Source organism: Haplochromis burtoni, unplaced genomic scaffold, assembly GCF_018398535.1.
Source record: "Haplochromis burtoni strain Fernald_Lab_line unplaced genomic scaffold, NCSU_Asbu1 Contig_447, whole genome shotgun sequence".
Taxonomy (NCBI): domain Eukaryota; kingdom Metazoa; phylum Chordata; class Actinopteri; order Cichliformes; family Cichlidae; genus Haplochromis; species Haplochromis burtoni.
In genome coordinates this window covers 20,635-41,595 of record NW_024582808.1, presented here as the reverse complement: position 1 = coordinate 41,595, position 20,961 = coordinate 20,635, and the positions used below count along the sequence as shown (strand labels likewise).

The 20,961-nt window shown below is 39.3% G+C and overlaps 1 protein-coding gene across 1 annotated transcript; it reads right to left on the bottom strand.

Moving 5' to 3' along the window:
* Positions 1-2,596: 2,596 nt before the first annotated feature.
* pitpnab (phosphatidylinositol transfer protein, alpha b) lies at positions 2,597-19,384 on the bottom strand. The gene is made up of 12 exons (XM_042213513.1): positions 19,111-19,384; positions 13,162-13,192; positions 9,950-10,095; positions 8,795-8,886; positions 8,174-8,181; positions 7,607-7,681; positions 7,133-7,216; positions 6,942-7,019; positions 6,285-6,395; positions 5,350-5,472; positions 4,387-4,469; positions 2,597-2,646 (listed from the first exon to the last, which is right to left on the bottom strand). The coding sequence occupies exons 1-11, from the start codon at positions 19,125-19,127 to the stop codon at positions 4,422-4,424; spliced, it is 813 nt and encodes a 270-aa protein (XP_042069447.1). The 5' UTR covers positions 19,128-19,384; the 3' UTR covers positions 2,597-2,646; positions 4,387-4,421.
* Positions 19,385-20,961: the final 1,577 nt, after the last annotated feature.

Here is a 20,961-nt window from a genome sequence, read left to right as displayed (position 1 = left end):
TACATACAGTACATCCACAAACCTCCATGAATCAGTTGGTAGCCCCATCACAGACACTGAGTGAGACACTTGATGGACACAGAGGTGCAGGGATTGAATATCCAGGGCCAGTGTTTTGGAGTCAAAGAGGAGGCAACAGAAAAATGTTTGCCACGATGGCCTTATTCAAGTAATCTGGCATATGCAAACATAAAAAGATCAAACATTATCCTTTTAAAATTTATAGTTCACAAGGTTGATAATGATCCTCAGAACAGTCCCTTTTAATAATTCATCAGTAATGTGTGTGCACATTAGATTAGGCTCAAAGACAATGCTCAAATGTCTGTCAATCATTTGCTTTACCTTTCTTGTTAATTAGGGTTAGGGCTGAGCCAATTCAGCTCCACGTTTCCCTGTAAACTGAAAACCTGAATCTAACCAGATTCAGCGTAATAGTCCTTTAGATTAATGTAGCTTAACATGAGAGTAACTTCTGGAAGTCTTCCAGAAAACCTTTGCATTTTTAAGAATTTCTGCAAATAACTTATCCTAATTAAAGAGTCAATGGAAGAAATAATTCTTGCAATGCTTGGGACAGACGTCATTTTGACTGATGACAGTACTTGATCGATACCATGTTTATTTAGTAATTGCAAATAAAAAACCCAATAGTGAAATTGATATTTATACTACAAAATTCAGTAAGTATGCATTATTGTACTTTAGTAATGATTGTGCATAAACTACAAAAAATAGGCTTTATTTATCTATTATTTTAAAGTTTCTAAATTATTTTACATGAACTAATATTAGCTTGTTAGTGCAAAATGTCCATAATCATTTTCTTGTCTCGTTACCTGTTGCTTTCTCTTTAAGCTTTCCATACTGTTAAAACATGTGCAGGATGTGAAGTAGATGACGGGACGGAAGGAAGGCAAAGGAGGCCAAACAAACACCAGCAAGAAGAAAAACAAAATAGTGCCGGCTGTAGCTTAATTTGTTCCTTGTTTGTAACTAGGATCAACTTTCTACAAAGACACTCACTACCCTGCATGACACATTCACACTCATGCATACACCCAGAAAAATCCCCTCCAAAACAAAACACAAATTTAAATAGCAACCTTTAGATCCCACAAGAGAAATCAACCCATGCAAAGACAATAAACATGGAATTTAATGATGAGTAAGCAACTTGAGCCCTCTTGAGTTGATGCGCTCCAGTTTACTAAAACTGCAATGACCAAGGAGAGACCAGTGTGTCATGATAGTTATTGCTATTGCTGGATAACACCATTTATCCACTGAAGATGACACAACGGATGACAAGGCAAGACCTGATGCAGAATGACAGCACAGGTCACCAACAGAAGAATAAAAAAAGACACAGGCCTACACTTGTTTATGACTGTTCCAGTTGTCTGCTCTATATTTTTTATTTTGCAGGGTGACACATTTTACCAGCACCCCTCTCAGCTATTGCTCTCTCTGTATTTCTATTTATATGCATTACTCTATACTTATTCAGACACAATCTTCAATTACGGCAATTTCGAGCACCCCGAACAGCCAAATGAAACTGGGGAGGATCTGCTGAAAGAGGCATGAAAAATACAGCTGAAAAACTTAGTGACCTAGCAATGTTACAAAGACACACACCACTACCGCCACAACACCACACACACACACACACACACACACACACACACACGCACACATGTATACCAGTATATATATATATATATATATATATATATATATATACACACATATAGTGACTGTTTTTACACGTATAATGTAGGTGTACACACATTCACAAAGCAGCAGAAAAGCTAATGAACTTGTCAACATATTTACGGGGGCAAAAATCGTATCTGTTATGTCAGATTTATAGCAGAGATAACACAAAACTCTTAGGCACTCTACCATCCCCAACCTTGCGAAGCATGGATTTGTAGATTTGCAGAATCGATTCAGAAAGAAAAGGGAAACACTGACATTGACACAATGATGAGAAAAGGAGTTATACAATACAAAAAGAAGAAATTAAAGGATCAAAGGCAACAACCACAGACAACGACATACTTAGTTGGCTTTATTGATTCCTAGTGAAATAAAATCAAGACAAATCACATCTCACAAAATGTAATCATTAATCTTTGATTATGTTAAAAATTTGTTTATTAAAATTATTAATATATATGATATTATATATGATATATACGACATTAATATATGACTTTCAGATACATAATTAGACAACTCATCCGAATATACTTTAATCACTATGGGATATCCTAAATAAAATTATTAAATTGCAATGAGAATAAATGCACAATATTCTCTGTAGTATTAGAACAATTGTTAGAATGTAAAGAGAGCTGACTGAAGACTATATTTTGTACGGAGGCCTTCAGAGCAATTAACATGGGGACACTAGATCAAAAAAAATAATACCATTTAACAGTACTAAGAGAGTTGAGAGTGAGGAGAAATGATGAGCCAGAGAACATCAGTGAAACTGAGCAATTTACTGGGTCCAGGTGCCTTGAAACCAAATGGACTTGCAAAAGAGGTGGTTTTGGACCGGCACGGTCGGGAATGTTGCGGTCTTAGACAAAAAGGAGGATGTCGAATCACGCTGGTGTTCTGAGATATTCTGATCTAAAAGAAGAAGACGGAAAGACTCATCACTTACATTGTCTGCTTTTTTTAATTGCCTAAAAAACAATTATTTACTTTATTGCAGAGGTGGGACCAAGTCATTGTTTTGCAAGTCTCAAGTAAGTCTCAAGTCTTTATCCTCAAGTCTCAAGTCAAGTCTCAAGTAATGTCAGGCAAGTCAGAGTCGAGTCTCAAGTCACTGGTGTAAAAGTCCGAGTAAAGTCACAAGTCTGAAACTTTGAATTTCAAGTCCTTTCGAGTCTTTAAAAAAAAAAAAAAAAAAAAAAAATGTTGCAGTTATGCTAAATGTAAATATTAGACCATGTAATTTTTAAATCTGTGTTTTTCTCAACACATGACAAAATAGTGAACTTAGAAAATATACACAAATTGTGAAATTGCACCTCTATAAAATGCAGCTCAATTAAACTTAGCTCCAAGAATAATTTTCAACAACAATTCTGAGATAAACTGCATGTTATTCTTGGATGCGCTTGTAGGACCGGCTTTAAAATAGCATGACAAAAATATCATACACATTAAAGTTATTTGACATCACAAAGTTAGATGAAGTCAGCTATCTCATCATAGCAAAAGAGAAGCACCACCTACCGTTCTTTATGCAACTTCAACTGTCGGACAAAGTTGGAAGTTGTTCCATCTCTGTCTGTGATTCTGTGATTCTCTTCTTGCATGTTTTGCATATTGCATTTCAGTTTTTTGTTGACTACTTCATAATTTATGTACCTGAAAAAAATAACTCCTTGCAGCATTTTTGAGCGGTTTTTTTTCCCTCCTAAAAAAAAATCTGGTTAATTTGATTGGCTATGCTACAGCTCATGCACACATACGTACGGAGTGTGGTTTGAATAAATGAATGAATGAACTGAATTAATGGCGCACACTTTCTACATAATATGTGTGTTAAATTTTAGATTTGGGGTGAAATATCAAGCCTTTTCAAGTAAACCGGTTCAAGTCCAATTCAAGTCCCAGGTCACTGGTGTAAAAGTCCAAGTCAAGTCACAAGTCTTAGAACATTTTTTCAAGTCAAGTCTAAAGTCATAAAAGTAATGACTCGAGTCCAAGTCATGTGACTGGAGTCCACACCTCTGCTTTATTGTTTATTGCATGCTAAAATAAATTGCATGCAGTTAGTGGCATGCTAAAAGCATACTATTTAGTTAGCATGTAACTAAATATATATGTAAATTTAGTTGGATGCTTTTCTCAAATGTACTCAGATTTCAAGCCTGCCTGCTCTTGTGAACCTCATTTCCAGCAACAACATGCATGTGAACTAGCCGATAATCACAGTGAAGAATTTAGCAACAAAAAAGCCTGTTAAATGTGTTAATTGGAGACTTATTAAGGTCACATTCTGCTGTTTTAGATTCAATAATCCAACATTTGTGACCCCTAATAACCATATAACTTCATTCACTGGCTGCAATTTCTTGTTACTTATACACTGTAACTGATATCTGAGATCATTTAAAGGGCTCTTGGACACTAAGGTTTAGCTTAAAACAAGACAAAGGTTTTGCTAATTGATTAATTTCTTAACTACGGAAGAAAAAAAACACTGAGGTTTCTGATCAAACAACGCAAACAATTTGAACACATCACCTTGGATTTGGGAAGTTACAATGAGCAGCTAGACTGGGGAAAAATCCAGTATTCCAATTAACATGTCATGGCACAAATTTACAATCACACAAAGGACAAAAATAACTTCACCTGATGAGCAGCAGCATTCACGGTCCAATACAGCCTCAGTCCTCTAGAGCGACCATCCCTTTCACAGGGTCCTTCACTCTCATCTGACAAAAGAGAAAAATCACACAATAAATTTTTAATTGTTTGCTTTAGTGTCTAGTAATCTCAACATTTCAAGGTAACGAAATATGTGTGTGAAATACGTAGAAGTTGAGCTGCTGCATATGAAAGAACTGCATCTTCCAAGCAGACAGAAGTAGTATAATAAAGTATGTCTGTCTGCTCCACAGCTGTCTGTGTGTGTGTCTGCAAAGGACTACAATCATAGCCTTACTTATAACAAGGTGTTTACATGGTGTTGGCTTCATCAAACTGTGGCATGGCCTTGAACTGGTCTGTACTAAGTGTTAAATAGCAGGGAATAAGCACTTTTAAGACTGAGGTCATGGTTTTCAGCCTGAAAAGATTGGGTTTCCTGTTCTAGATTGGGATTAAGGTGTCATCTTAAGTGGAGGGGTTCAAGTACCTCTTGGGCTTGTTCATGAGTGAGACAGAATGACAGGCAAATCTGGTACAGCACCAGTACAACAGCTGAGTGCTGTACAGGTCTGTTGTTTTGATGACGGATGCAAAGCTACATATCTACTGGGTGATCCTGGTCAAAAGAATAATACACAAGCAGCATAAACTAGCTTGCTTTAAGGGGTGTCTGTGATCATCCTATGAGAGAGACTAAGAGAGACTACATGTAGAGGAACTCTACATGGAAAAGAGACAGTCAAGGTCTTTTCCCAATTAGAAGAAAACTGTGCAGCAGACCCAGAACACGCCAGATCGACCATGTCTCACAGCTGCCCTAAGAACGCTTCTGTGTCCCCACAGAAGAATTGCAGGAGGTGATAGGGGAAAGCGAACTGTTGGTATGTGGTAGAAAACATTAAAAGATACACTGTATCAAGTTCAATTTAATCTTGCCTGGCTTACCTCATCCAGCTCCCTACGTGTCTGCTCCTCCATGCGACGTATGTCTTCCATGTTCAGTTCAATCCATTTGTCAATCCAGCAGAACAGCTGGCGGTGAAAATTAGTGAACAAACGCTTCTCTTGCTGTGAGACAACAGAAACAATAAAGAGAAAAGTTATGGATTACGTAGTTAAAGGAGCTGGATTTCTTAACGTAAGAGATGTGTAATTTCATCCTGTTTCCAATCTTTTACCCAGTTTATCGCGGAGAGGCTGGCAGCATACATGTGGAACATGATAGTTAGTCCCAAAAGGTTGATTCTGTTCATCTGGATGTAGAGTTTTCATTGGGAGAAACATTTCATCACTCATTCAAGTGACTTCTTCAGTCTGAGCTGACTGCAGGTTTCCCTGATCTTATAAACAGTACATTTGCATAACGACTGAAACCAGCACCACTGAAGGAACAATGGGCTGTGAGGTCAGTTTCTTGATCATTAATAAGCAAATTGTAATGACCATTGATCAACAACCACTGATCAAATTCCACTGATCAATGACCATGGATCAACGGCCATAAGTACAATTCACGGAGTACCATTCCTCCCACTAAAAATGCTTCATCAAGGTGAACAGAATCAGTCTTTTGGTATTTATTTACCTGGATGAATGAGCATGCGTCAAGACATGATAGTGAGTGGTGCCTTTTTCCATTACTACCTCAAGCGGTCAGGATTTACTGTATGTGTGCAAAGGATAACACACCGTGGTGCAACAGCCATTAACAGATATTGTCAAGGAAGGAAAAAAAGGATATGTCCCGCAGGATAAACAATGTAAATGACTTTTTTATCAATAAACCCTCCTCAGTAGCAGGCCATGACCTGTAGCTTCCTGGTTGTGTCAAAATGATAATAAGGTAAAAAGCAAATAAAACAAAAAACCTCTCAACAAACCTTTTGAATGAAATTCTCCACTTTATTTTGCAGGCCCCACCACTTGAATTTGACAGTGACCAGCTTGTAGGCACACATGTGTGGGCAGTCTTTCTTGTTAGGCAGTTCCTTCTGCAAGTACATAAACACATTTTTTTTTTTTACGTTACCAAATGTTCCTCAGGCATAACACATCTGTATGTCTGGACCTTTGCCTCTATTCAACTAATATTTAATCAATAAAGATACACTGAGGGCTATAAATAATGTTTTAGAAATCCAGAGGTCATCACTTCTCCTGATTTTCTCCAACACCTTTTGACAATAATAAAAAGGCTCTAAAACTAAAAGTATTGATTAAAAGATCCATTATAATATATACTAACTGCAAATAAGGGCTGGCTTCTAAAACCATTCAACTGAATAAAACCACTCAGGAAAAACTGATAAAAGACAGGACCCTAGTGTCCTTAGAAGCAGCTATGGCTACATTATATTGCTGCATTATGACCAAATTTTGTTCTGCACAGATCAGGCATCACTGGCTAAGCATCATAGTTGCTAAGCAACAAGTATCAGTGCAAATATATTTTGTATTTTGCACATCAGTGATTAACATTAAAGTGGTTGAAAAATGTGCCTCTGCCTACTGAGATGTTTACAACAAAAAAGCTGCACCTTCCAGTCTGGTCCTAGAGGTCCTCGTCCTGTCTTTACTGACTTGAACTTGCAAGGATCTTCTTCAGGCTTGTAGTCCTGAAGAAAAATGGCAAAAGCCCCCCAACAATAAACAACATGTATAAGGTGACACGTAAGTATGAAAGCTAGATGCTGTGATGGTCTCATTGATTTTAAGGTGATGTTTTCACCTTTGGTTCCACTTGACTTCTGTCTGCAATATCAATATAGACTACATCCACTTTCTTCCAGGTTTCAGCATCCAAACCGTGTACCTGAAACAGAGATAGAGAGAACAAAACTAGATACTGTGTCTGAAGGCAAGTTTCTCCAGGCAATAAAATAGCTTTTTAATAACATAACATTTACATTTATGCATGTATAGTAGCATTGTCCCAGTAAATATGAGCACCTACAAAAGGGGGATGCAATTTGGATTTCAAATAAGAATTATGAAGCAGATTTTGATTAGGAAACCACTAAACAACAGAAAACACAACCACAAGGAGAGGAAAATAGACTATAAACCTCACCATCGATAAATTAAACATTTTGTAAAAAAAAACCCAACCACATTTGTGCCATCTGCATTCTTTCCACTCAAAATATGGACATTCAACTTGCTGCATGTAGCACCAAAGGTCATTATTGCCATTAATAATTACATTTTCAAGGTGTCCCATGTCAGGTTTGTGCCATGTCTCAATCTTGATCAAGAAGTTATCTTTCATATACTCATTCTGCAGAGAAAACACAAGTAAAATTGAGTGAAACAGGAAGAGTAAGCAAAGGATCTTAAAATATCACCTAACTCCTGTTCTCATACACACACACACCAGCGCATACAGCTGTGTATCCAGGACTTAAGAGGACATTACATTAACTTACTGTAACCCTAATCACCTTAATCATAATTAAACATTTCTAAACTTAACCTTAACAAAAATGTCCTCATCAAAGTTTTTAATGATTTCTGTAATAGGGAGCCCCCCGCCCCAATAGAAGAACACATCTCCATATTGTGTGAACAGATTTAGGTCCCCATAGCTTGAGTAATACATGAAGCACACACAAAGTAATGGTGTCTGACTACGCCTGCTGCTTCGCCACTGAAATAGATCACATGTCTTTCTCAACTTTCAGGTTAACTCGTTCTCTCTCTCTCAGCATCAAGGTTTGCGGTGTCTTTTGTGTCAACGCACACGATTTCCAAAGTAAACACGCATACTTACAGTGATGACTGCAGAGCCCGATGGCAGACAGCGCAGGAGCAGACAGAGAGAAACACAAGAATAGTTGAGTTGAGGAACATTTGAAAACACCACGAAACACTACCAATACGCATTAACAGTATTGGACAATGTACAGATGTCACGAGGAATTGTTAAACACCAGTTGTCAGTGTGTGTGTGTAGGTACAGGTTGTGCCTTTGCCTGTTCTGTGTGTTTGTGTGACAGATGGCTGTCTGGCAACTGGCAGGCTGTGTGTGATCTCAGCCTGAAAGGCTCGAGTGATTGCACGGCTCTTCTCTCTGGGCATACAGTAAATTATTCAGCTACTCTTTCAAGGTGACAAAGACCCAGAGACACACAGTTAGCAAGAGTGTGCGGTTGAATGTGTACCGCCATTATTTAAATCAGTTATCTTAAACCCCTATTAAACAAAAAAAAAGGTATATTTCTTTCACAAATAAAATCCACTGAGCGAGGCATCCCTGAGCTACAAAAACACGTGATTCTGATAAATGTCACAAATCAAATCTGTATTTTATGTGATGAATATTACCAAAAGCACAGAGATTAAGCATTTTGTGTGCTGGTATAAAGCGTCTCTGCGTGTATGTGTGTCGTACCTGTGCGACAGTATGGGTACGCGTTCCAGGCTTTCTCGTGGATATTGAGAGCTGAAGCTGGAGCCAACATTCTGACGAATGATGGCACTTTACTGCAGGGCAGAGGAGTGAAGAGAAAACAAGCCTAGTTAATTTTAAAGCATTTTTATTTCAGTTATTTAACTTCATTATAAGTTCTCATATTGGAGGTCTTAAGCATCACAGCAAAACCTTCCTTTACCTGACCAAGTCCTTTATATTAAGCTTTAGATTTAGCTTTGCAATATAAACATGAATAGCTATAATACATATGAATGCCCACTATAAAGATCTAAAGCAACAAAAGCACTAAAACCTTGATAGGCAGAAACTACATGTGGTTGCTTCTGGTAGCTTACTTACATGCATCAGTGTGCTATCAGCATATTTAGATCTTTGTAGGTTAACAAACAGTCCAGAACCCCAACCTTACTATCAGGTTTTCCTAAAAGCTTCTTGGAAAGCCTTTAGCTGATCCAAAACACTGCAGTGACAGTGCTAACATGGACTGGAATGAGAGATCAAATTTCTCCTTCTAAACAAACTAAGTTCCGAATGATCATGCCAAATGTTAAAGACCTCATAGTAAAACATTATCCCAGTAAAGCATCCCACTGTCAGAGTGCAGGCTTACTATGGTAGAATAAGAAGCAGAGCCTTCAGCTATCAGGCTTCTCTCCTGTGAAACCAGCTCCCACTTGGGATTCACGAGAAATATTCTCTGGGGTGGGAAGTGCTAAGTGTTGCTATAATTTACTGATTATGTCTCCACTGCCCAAGTGTTTATTTGCCACTTTGCATGCTATGCTGTGTTACTATTTTATGCACTCTCTTTCCCCTCCAATCGATCCCTAAGTCTGGTTCTGCCAGACAGCTCTTCCTTCTAAAAGGGAATTTTTCCTCTCCACTGTCACCAAGAGTTTGCTCATAGGGGATCATCAGATTATTAGGGCTCTTGATGGTGTCCTTGTTGTTAACTGCTGCTTTATATAATGAAGCTGAAGTAAATATAATTAAGACTTTGAAGTAACGGGATAATAGACGTACAAATATATGAAATAGAAAAATGAATGAATCGAATGCAAGATTCTTCTTCTGCATCGTCTGACACTGCAAACCTGTTGTACAAATACTTACCTCTGCAAATGGTATATTTTGTGTGTGTACTGTCCCTTCTCTCCATCTTTCTCATAGGGTTCATTTTTTAGCACCTCCACTCCTTCTCCTCCACCCGTCTCATTCTTACTGGCCTCAGCCACAGAGTACAGCTGGCCAACCTGGTACTGGAAAAAAGAAAAATATATAAAAATAGTTGGATTGATGTAAAAACATGGCTTAAAGGGACAAATAAAAAGCTACTTCCTCTCAAGTCTACCTTAAAAGAACACATGCTGAAGTTACAATGTATTATTACCCAGATGAGAGCGCTTTCGCAGTGAAACACAGGTATATTTTTTCATGTGCATTTCATCTTTTTCTTTGGCTCTTTTCCTTGATTGCTCCATATTCCTCTCCTTCTTCCTGAATTCTCATAATCTCCCATATACTTATGCTTGCTCTCCACATTTTATTTTCATCCTGTCTACTTTTATGTCGCACCCGACTGTTTTTCTCTTTCACGACTTCTCAGTCTCACGCCTCTGTCTTCATCTCACCCCCCTCTCCCTGATCCCAAGTATGCATGTGATTGTTTAAGCACAGGACAATGGCTCTTTCATTTCTTAATCACCTCTAATCCACATATAACCTCTGCACAAAGCTGGACCAGAACGCAGACACGCTTACAACATCGCAACGATGGGACAAGTTGATTTATTATGTATTCTGACCTTTTAACAGGAGACATATAAAAGTTATTCTTTGTATTCAGACGTTGCCAGGTATGACTTCCTGCACTTCTGTGTCATTCACTAAAATCAAATGATGAAAACGCTGATTATGTGTTTACACACAATGCAAGTTTCTCTTGCGGTCAGCAAAACCTGGCAAGCAGGAAACAAAGAGGATTTGACAATCTGCGGTAATCTCAACAAAAACTCATGCTTAGGCTGAAGAAATATGCTGCGCCTGCCACGGCACGTTTGTATACATATACATACATTTATAGGGCACAGAAATAACTAAGCTTGACAGAACATCTCACGATGGAGTCAAGTGGTAATCTAATGCTCTCCTGTCCCTCCATGAACCTTAAGTGAGCATGGTAGACAAGATCTCACTTCACTTTCAGGCAGTGAATGTTGGTGTACAGTAAATCAACAGCAAAATTCCTGCCTCTGCCTGGCTCTAAAGCTAGTAAATAGTAAATTTAGTAAATTGACTTTTTAACATTAAAACATTGCACTTTATATTACATTTTTATGTAGTCAACAACTTTCAGTTTTCTCCCTTATCAAATGATTTGTCTGTCTTCGGTACATTTTGTAGCTCAAAGATGAGCCTTCTCTGAAATTTGGTGTTGGTAGTCCAGTGAGAGGCCTTAGGCAAGTCATGACTTAGGTAGTAATTTTAGATACCTCGTATAATTAGAGCAGGAGCTATGAAATGAATGGGGATGGTGAATGGAAGCCAAATGTTTAAAGATAAGTTTGGTTCATCTCGCAGCACTAGTTCTGCTGAGTGTAACAAGACCAGTATGTGGGGGTGGATTCCTCTTTAGGTACCCACAGATCACTCTGTTCAGTGCAAAAACATAGTGATGAGTTGTGACTGCCAGATGTTTTAGATTTCAGAAAGTTGGTTTTGTTCATCTGGAAAAAAAGGATTACTCTGCAACAGCAGCCGCAATAAAAAAAAAAGATGAAATGAGCCACAGAGGTTTAATTGACCTTCTTGAAATATGCAGACTATTACATTCTCTAAATAAGCAGTGAGTGTGACCATGATTGCTTCTTAGAGTTTATTCAATGACTAGACACATCTGCTGAGAAAAAAACAAACAAACCAAAAAAACTGGAAAGCCAAATGGACACTGGAGACGGTTCCCTCTGAACAGGCATGGATACTGTAGCTACCCCCTGAAAAAACGGGATGCAGGAACAGCAAAGCCTCCTGGGTAACAGCGTTGGACAATTATAACTCGACCTTGCCTTGTGGGATCAGTCTTTGTCCAGTTATGCCAGAACTTTCTACTTTTCATGCAAATAAAGTACTGATAAGCTTTATCTTAAACGGTGGCCCTTGGCAAGAAGTTAGCAGACAGGAAATTCAATTTCAGCAAAACTCTTCAGGGAGGTTTTACCACCACCAGGCTCTGACAGTCAGTACAGTCTCACTGAAAAAAAAAAACACTGTTTCACTCAGTGAAATGGCAAATAACTGAAGACTGCTGTTTCAGAGAGTCTGAATTTAGAGAAGGAAACAGACATGCTCGAGGGATGTGATTCAGGGGACTGTTGGTTAACTGTCTTTAGGATTAGGTTTGTCACATTTAACTCAAATATTTCCTTTTCAGTACTTTTTCAGCATCTGTTTGTGACACAGTGTCCACTTCTTGTGCTTTAGAGGAAATCTGCCTGATTATTAAGAGATATAACTGGAGATAATGTCTACAAACAGACACAGTTAAGAGAAGAAACATTTAAATCTGAAAATGCCTTCGGAGGAAATCAGTATTACTTATTTCTCATTCCACTGCTTCGTGGTTTTGTTTTTCAACGAAAATATAAAACAGTATGACTTGGTCAAGTCTCCGATTTGAATTCTTGAATTCCTGTGACTGATCTGGCGTTTATGTGGCACACTGCAGCATCTGAGCACGCACTGGTGCTTCACACCGATGCTTTAAGCTACAGTAAGATTAAGTGATTTAAATGTATTTAAATATTTTGTAATAAATGCGCAGTATTAGTCATAGGTCTCTAGCAAAAGTAGATTAGACTGCTTTAATTTTCCAAAAATATAAAGGCAGAGGAAAAAGGAGGTGGGGGGTAAGCGTGATGTCATGGAAGCAGTTTCAGGTGACTCATTTACAATGCAGGCCTGAATAGACAGGCAGACTGCAATGGAAGTGATGACAAGACACGACAGATGGACGCAGACACAGAGTGTAAGGACAGTGAAATACTGTGTGGATTCAATGGTCTATCTAAGATAAGAGATTCTCTTAAGCTGGATTTTCCTATGCAGGCTGGATGTGTGTGGATATATGAAAAATGTGTTAGAACATGTGGGCATCAAAAATGTAAACACACAAAACAATCCAAAGAAGAGGAGCTTTACTGATACAGCTTCTGAGGAAACAGAGCTAAAAAAAAAAAAAATCAGATAACATAGGCTGAGCCTTGAGCAAATCTCGCTAACACACAGAGACACTTACACACATTGAAATATACTGAGATAGCACTTACCTCTTCCACGGAAATAGGAAGAATCACTCGACTGGAAAAGAGGGAAGAATACGTGAAATTACTCAAAATGTTACACTAAAACTCCTGAACTCGTGCTTGTAATGTATACTGAACAATGGGCAGACATGCAGCACAGTTCCATTCACACCAAATATGATGAACAAAAAAAGACATAAAAATCCAGATGATTCTGTTTAAACTGTTTAAGATGCTTCTTTTAATGCGCTAAAAACTCAAAATGTTTTTGGTTGTGATGTAACAGTTGAAGCTTAAGTCTCCAACATGCCCCTGACAGACTCAGGGGCATGTTGGAGACTTGGGCTCATTCTTTTAAAAGTGAGTTCTTCCTCCCCACTGTCACCACAGGTTTCCTCATAGGGTTTTCTCATAGGAAATGGACAATTTTGCTATTGTGAAGTCAGATCTTTTACTATTTTCATGCTACAATGGAACAATTCAAGTTTCTCAGAATCTCTATGTTGAGTTTTTTTTTAACTGCCCTTGTAAAGCACACTGAACTTGTCTGAGTACAAATCCCCAGAAAGGTGTTTTCTTATGCCTTTGGCGGGAAATGAACTTCCTCTGTTAAAATGTCAAGCTGACAACATGAGAAGCCATGTTTAACTATTCAACATAATATTTATTGGAATACCAATTTTTCTCAAATACACACCCTTTTTGCTGTGCCGTGTGAGCAAAGGACAATAGTCTTTATCTGGATGTGCAGTATTGAACTATACAAAGTATGTGACAGCAGCTAAACTTCAATTCATCGTATAACACAAGTTGTTTAGAAGTTATTCTTTAAGATGAAGTAAATGACAAATCTAACAAATCTATCCTTGTGTGGATGGATATGAGACATTTGGAAAAAAATAAAATATTAAAAGTCCCATTTAGTATAAATTTAATGTATTTAAATGTGACCCTCGTATCACTGAACCATTAAAAAAAAGAAGTCATGATCTTTTTGCTGTTGCTTAGTTACAAATAAATCCCCGAATGTTTATATGGGCTATGTGAACGAAAACAGTCAAATTCACTTGAATTCACATAAACAGACATCAGATTTCTCTCATACAAGCAGCATTTGTTGGTTCATCTGCTGTTTTTGTTTTGCCTTTTCCAATAACTGCTGTGTCTAATTTTTTTCTGTTGTATCACTGTGTTTTAAAACAAGCACTGGGGAAATGCAGAAGCCCAACACACGGCCACATACACACATCACCAACAAACTTGTCCTGCAAAATCTGCATTTCACTCATATTGATAAAATGACACATTAAAAAAATAATGATAAGACATCCAACTAGGAGTGCTGAGATAGCATGTTGCAATATACAAGCTACAATAATATTTGTATACATACAAATATTATACTGAAAAATCGACTATTTTTATTATAGTAATCTATTAATGAGTTCATAGTTTTATGCTAATTTATTAATCAACATGTAACTTTGCACTGTTGTTTTGATTAAATAACCCCATTCTTGGATTTTATATTGATTTTTAAAAAAAAAAGATTGCATACAATGAAGAATAATGAATAAAGTCACAATTAGAGAACTCTGGCACATTGATGTGTATGGAAAAATAAAACTTTACAGTCCATCAACGCTAACAGTTACACAGTTGCCCACACACATTCAGAATTCAACATCTTAGCAAAAACTCATTTTGCACAAACATGCAAGCGCACACACACACAACATCTGGGCTCTGTTACATTGCACACAATAAAGCAGCAGCTTAAACATGCTGCACCGCCACAGAATGCACATGTACAGTATGCAGCTTTGTTGATTGTTCTGCGAGTGTGTGAGGTATGCCCAAATTCACTTAATCCTACATCCCATTCGCCACTGAGTGTAATCTGGCTCTGAGTCCCAGCCAAACACTGACCGGTAGACCAGATGCTGCAAAGAAGGCAGGGACTGGCCCTAATGTCAAATGACAATATTTGAGATTTGAATTTACCAATATAAGTTCTGTTTTTGTTTACAAGGGTTGCAGTTACATTGTTTTGTTTTTTTCTGATGCATTAAAATTATTACTGCTCATCTCTTTTTAAATGGTGAAAGAAATATCTGCGTGCCTAAGGCAAATATTAAAATTTAACCGTCGGTGTAAAAAACAGAAAATGTAGTAGTCATAATGCTTCTTCTACACTCACTGACCATTTTGTTAGATACACCTTTTCAGCTGTTTGTTAATGCAAATATCTCATCACCCAGGCACAGGGCGATTACTCGATGCATTTAAGCATGTGGACGCATTTAAGGCGATCTGTTGAAGATCAAATTAAAAGGTAAAGAAGTAAGTTAGAATGTGGCGTTGTTGTTAGTGTCAGAGGGGCTGGTCCGAGTACTTCAGAAAGTACTATATAATGGGAATTTGCCCTACTACCATCTCCTGGGGTTTACAGAGAGTAGTCCAAAAAAGAGAAAATGCAGCGAGCAGCAGTTCTCTGTGGGGGTGGGGGGGTAGTAATGCCAGAGGTCAAAGGAATATGGCCAGACTGCTTTGAGCTGATGGGAAGGCAACACTAACTCAAATAACCATTTGTTATTTGCCTCTCATGTCTAATACTAAAGGGCTACAGCCGCTCAAATTAAGAAAAATTCACACAGGCTAATCAAAATTGGACAATATAAGCTTGTAAAAATGTTGCCTGGTCTAATGAATCTCAATTTCTGCTGCAACATTTGGATGGGATGGTCAGAATTTGGCGTAAACAAAATGATAGCATGGATCCATCCATCTAATGCTTCAAACGAGTGGTGTAATGTTGTGAGGGATGTTTCATTAGCACATTTGAATACAATCTGAACATTATTCAAACACCACAGCCAACCTGACCATCTGACAAATCTCCAGCAACTCTATGATGCTATTACAGGCTGGACTCCCCAGACATCCCATAGTACAATATTGTCATAATACTTCACTTGCAACAAGATATAACTGTGATTTTTAACATTTTGCGATACGCTGAGTATCCCAATAACATATGCCATGATTTGTCACCTTTTTAAATGCAAATTATGTCCTCAAAGTTAAACCTTGTCAACATTTGTTTTATCCAGTAAGATAAGCTTATCTCTCTTCAGTTATGTTTTTCTGCAAAATGAGACTGTCAAGCACATCAACGCTGTCACTAAAACCGACCATAAGATGGAGTCAGTCTGCTACCAGTCAAAGATTGAATGGAGACAAGTTGGCAACTAAATTCAATTTGATTCTGACAATACAGCAATTAGGTGTGATAAATAATAGAAGGTCACATATCTGTTGATATTTATATTTAAAAATTCACATTTAACTCACTCTCTTTGCTCTCAGCAGCCTTCATCTACAGAACAATAACCAGAATACAACCAGCTGATATCCAGTTGAGTCGAATCCCCTCAAGTTATACTCACTGACATTCAGACTGATGGCAACATGCTGGAAATCTGTCTGCATTTATAATTTAGAAAGCAACTATTTGCATACCTTCAGCAATCTCTCTGAGAGTGGTTGCAGTTAATCTACTGTAAATTAGACCGTAACTGTTTGTGGAAAAGCTGCCTCCAATTAGGCAACCTCTGCAATCTCTTTGCAATCAGTAGTGATCATGAGTGCAACACTTTACACACCTGGATAACCATTTAGTTATTACAAGCTGCAATTGGTCACAAGGTGTTTAAAAATTCAATACAATCACCAAACAGCCATTAATTTTTGTCGTAGACACAAAGAGATTACTGTCTTATATTTACTTGTGTGACTGAGCCTTTAGCTTGCTCTGAATTAGGAGTTTCCAGTGTTGGATGGTTTTTTGGTTGAGTGGGTTTAATGCAAGTTTGCTTGTTATGTTATGTTTCTGTATTCGGTGACTGTTGTAACGTATTAAAATATAAATATTTGGTGTCCCTGTATTGAGTATTGCAGTACTCTAATGTATCAATTTTCCCTAGATGCTAGCTTGTCCATTTGGACCAAATATCTGAGAAAATTTTCTAGCACCTTGATCTAACAGCAAAAAGGGAGTCCAGCCTGGTACTAGCAATGTGTACCTAACAAAATGGCCAGTGATTGTATATTTCTCTTACTCTCTGCAAGTCTCCTCGGTCTAATGGTCTTGACAGGAAGATCAGGTGTCACTTTGTTGCTTTAGAAAACAAACACCCATCCTGCATTGCTCGTCTTTTCTTCTTTTCCTCTTTATCTATTTTCCCTCCGTCTTCCTCTTTTTCCTGCTTCTATTCCTTTGATCAAATCAGGTTTTTATTTAAAAAAAAAAAATCAGGTTTTTAAAATCTAAAGCAGTTCCTACATGCATGTACACCTGCCAAAGTGCTTAAGCTGAAGAAAAGTGGATCATGAGTGATGTAGGTCAGTGGTTCAGGTGAGGAGCACTGAGTCTACAGAAACTGGACATGGATCTGTTCTTTTTCTCCTGACCCTCATGATGGTATCTTGGCGTGCGCAACTCTGTGTGTGGATGTGCGTGTACAAGCATCTTTGAGTGTTGACAGTGCGTAAATACATTTAGAATTTAATCGTGACTGATTTAATTAATTTCCAGGCTGGCTGTTGCGGCCCAGAGTCTCCCTAATCACTTCAGATCTTTAGGATGCCATCACTCTGATCCTGTGCTTTTTGTGCTGGGCCATTTATTGATTAAATGTAGAGGATGTGATGGCAAATCAAGACAATAACCAGTGACAGAGAGACTCTGATCAGAATTTTTTCTTTTTTTGACATTTCTGCCACACAGTTCAGGTCTGACCTTGCCACAAAATTGCAACAAACATGCTTATAATAAAAAAATGTGAAAAAAGCCCAAATGTATTTGGATTTTTTTTTATTTATTTAAAAGACGATGCATATCATTGAACACCTAAAGGAAGCACACATCGTTCTTTTTGTGTCTTTTTTTTTTAAACAGGTGAACATCAGCTTCCTGGAACAAAAAAACCTAATATACACACTGCACACTGACACCAGCAAAGAAATAAAGGAACAACATTCTGTCTGTGTGACAATGATGATTAAAACGTGCGGGATTTTCTCCATTTGAAGGACAATATCAGCCCAGTTCATCTGCCATTCATCGGCCTTGCCCTTATTTTAACCACCAGCTAAGAGTGAGCAGGCCTCAGTCAGTTACACAGAGGCCCGCAAAAACGCATTCAAACAATTTGTCAATTTAATTTTTTTCCCCATTTCAAGCCACAAAACCACACTGTGTGCCATTGCATCCTTTCGGCCCAGCAGCCAAATTCTCTAACATCTAACTGGTGCATTAAAACCTCGCCATTTGCCCTTTTCTCCCCCAAGCTTTGCGCCCACCTCCTCTACCTGCCCACTCCCACCGCTCCTGCTCCTTAATCAACCATCCACCCTGGGTCATTCTCCATCTCACTGTCTCCATTCCTCTAGATGCAAATGCTGGAATGCTTCATCGGTCGTTTCACCTTCACCGCGCATCAATAACATGGCCACAGCGGCTAACAGGGATGGACGCTGGCACGACGCGGCTTACGCCAGCCATTTGTCCCTCAGCTCCTCTCGAGCATCCGTCATTTTAGCACTACAGCGGAGGGAATTACTCTGTTCGCCACCACAGTGAAAGCCTCCCGATTTCAGCTGATGGCTTGTGATGCAGGATGTGAAGGGCACAGCCACGCCGGCTGCTGATGCAACTACAGCTGCCGCTAAATTTCCCTCTCAGTTTATTCCGCGAATACTTCAGGGTGGCGAGAGTGTTGCATGCATGAAAAATGATCACGGACACCGAGCAGGTGCGGGGTTTCGACATCACCCTGGCCGCGCTATTGCAATTTCCCGGTCGGGCGACTGGCCACAATGTCAGCGGTGCGAAAGGAGACGGGGGAGACAGGCAAACGCGCACACGTTATCTTTTCGAACACTCTCTCACTTGCACACACACCTACTTACTATTCCTTTATAAGCATTTTTTGTGTGCAGTATATCCCGGGATAACAGCCCAATACAGGTCCAGAAAGCAGGTCGATTCTTCCCTCTGTTAGTCGCTCCTTTTTCCGCTTGCTTCTCTTCCACCTCCCGCTCCCTATGTCATTCTACCTCCACAGTCGCTTATTTTCTTCAAATTCACTTCCTGATCGGGGCCGCGGAGCGGCGTTGCTGTTACGCGCAGAGCACCGAGGCCTGTGCAGAGAACACAACACACAGAAAGCGATGGTTCGTCATGGGAGTGGTCTGCGGTGGTGCCACAGAGCCACAACTCCACAGAACACATCTCACAGACACCAACATATTATAGGGTAGTGTTTGAAACAAAAAAACACAAAAGTAAGTCAACCCTCAGGAAACCAGCTGCACGGTCATTTAAGCGGTCTAAAAGCCATAAAACGTCGCTCATTAAACGTTTAGAGACTTTTTCAACAAATATTATTAACAAACATCACGCGGGACCCGTGCCAAGTTTATTCACACAAACCAGTAAAGCATCGCTGACAACAGAGTAGGGTTTTGACTGGTGTCCCCAGAAGACAACATGCCCCACCCCTCACACCTGTCTTTATTCGGCTCTCCTCCCTGTCCTGTAAGTGCGCACTGCACAAACAGCGGAAATTCACCAGGTGCGAGTCGTTACGTATGTATGAGTAAAATAACACATATTCGACTTTATTGGGTGGAAATGTGTTTTGTGCTAGCAACCAAGGCAGCAGACCCCAAAGCAGTTAAAAAAAACCCCTCATGTTGGCATTCGGGCAAAATGAGGTTCCCTGAACCGTTTTTCTAAAGGGTGTGCAACACTCTGCGTCATCGCTGTCACGATGACGTAGAAGCGTAGTTATTCACCATCATCAGAGTATGACACGGAGATCACCGCTGGCACAGACGCACGGTGCGTCAGCTCTAAACCCTTTCCAACAGAGTCCTTGCATCTGATGTGATTATCCTCTTCCACACCCACTCGATGACAACTCACATGAATTACAGGCTGATCTGTAATTCACTCAAGGACCCCGGAGGCGTTCGGACCACACGTTTCAAGCAAGGCATTACAGATCCCTAATCCATGCAGTCCCTCATCCCGAAGACCGGGATGTGATTGCGAATGTGTGAGTCTAAAATTATGTAACGATGGAGTCTGTATTTATGGCGCATCTGTAACAGTCTGCCAGCATCCACTCATTCCTGTGTCATCTTGGGATTGCCTTTACCTCCTGTAATATCTATCTATCTATCTATCTATCTATCTATCGCCTTTTTTACACCGAGTTCCCAGATGTGAGTGACGTGCAGGTGACAAGAGGAGCTGAGGTGTCAAGTGACAACCATCTGCTAGAGTGTAGTATCAGGTGGCAGTGCTGCCAGGCCTGGTTAAGGGAAACATTTAGTGAGAGTATGCTGGGAACATCTGGTGAGAAAACTGCTCAGAACTCCTCTGTTTGGAAATGTTTGGCCACTTTTCTGCACAAAGGCTTATTTAAAACATTAAATTATGGTAAATGGCCTGTATTTATCTAGCGCTTTTACTAGTCCCTAAGGACCCCAAAGCACTTTACACATCCAGTCATCCACCCATTGACACAAACTGGTGATGGCAAGCTACATTGTAGCCACACCCTGGGGCACACTGACAGAAGTGAGGCTGCTGGACACTGGCACCACCGGGCCCTCTGACCACCACCAGTAGGCAACGGGTGAAGTGTCTTGCCCAAGGACACAACGACCGAGACTGTCCAAGCCGGGCCCCGAACCGGCAACCTTCCGATTACAAGGCGAACTCCTAACTCTTGAGCCACGATCACCCACAAA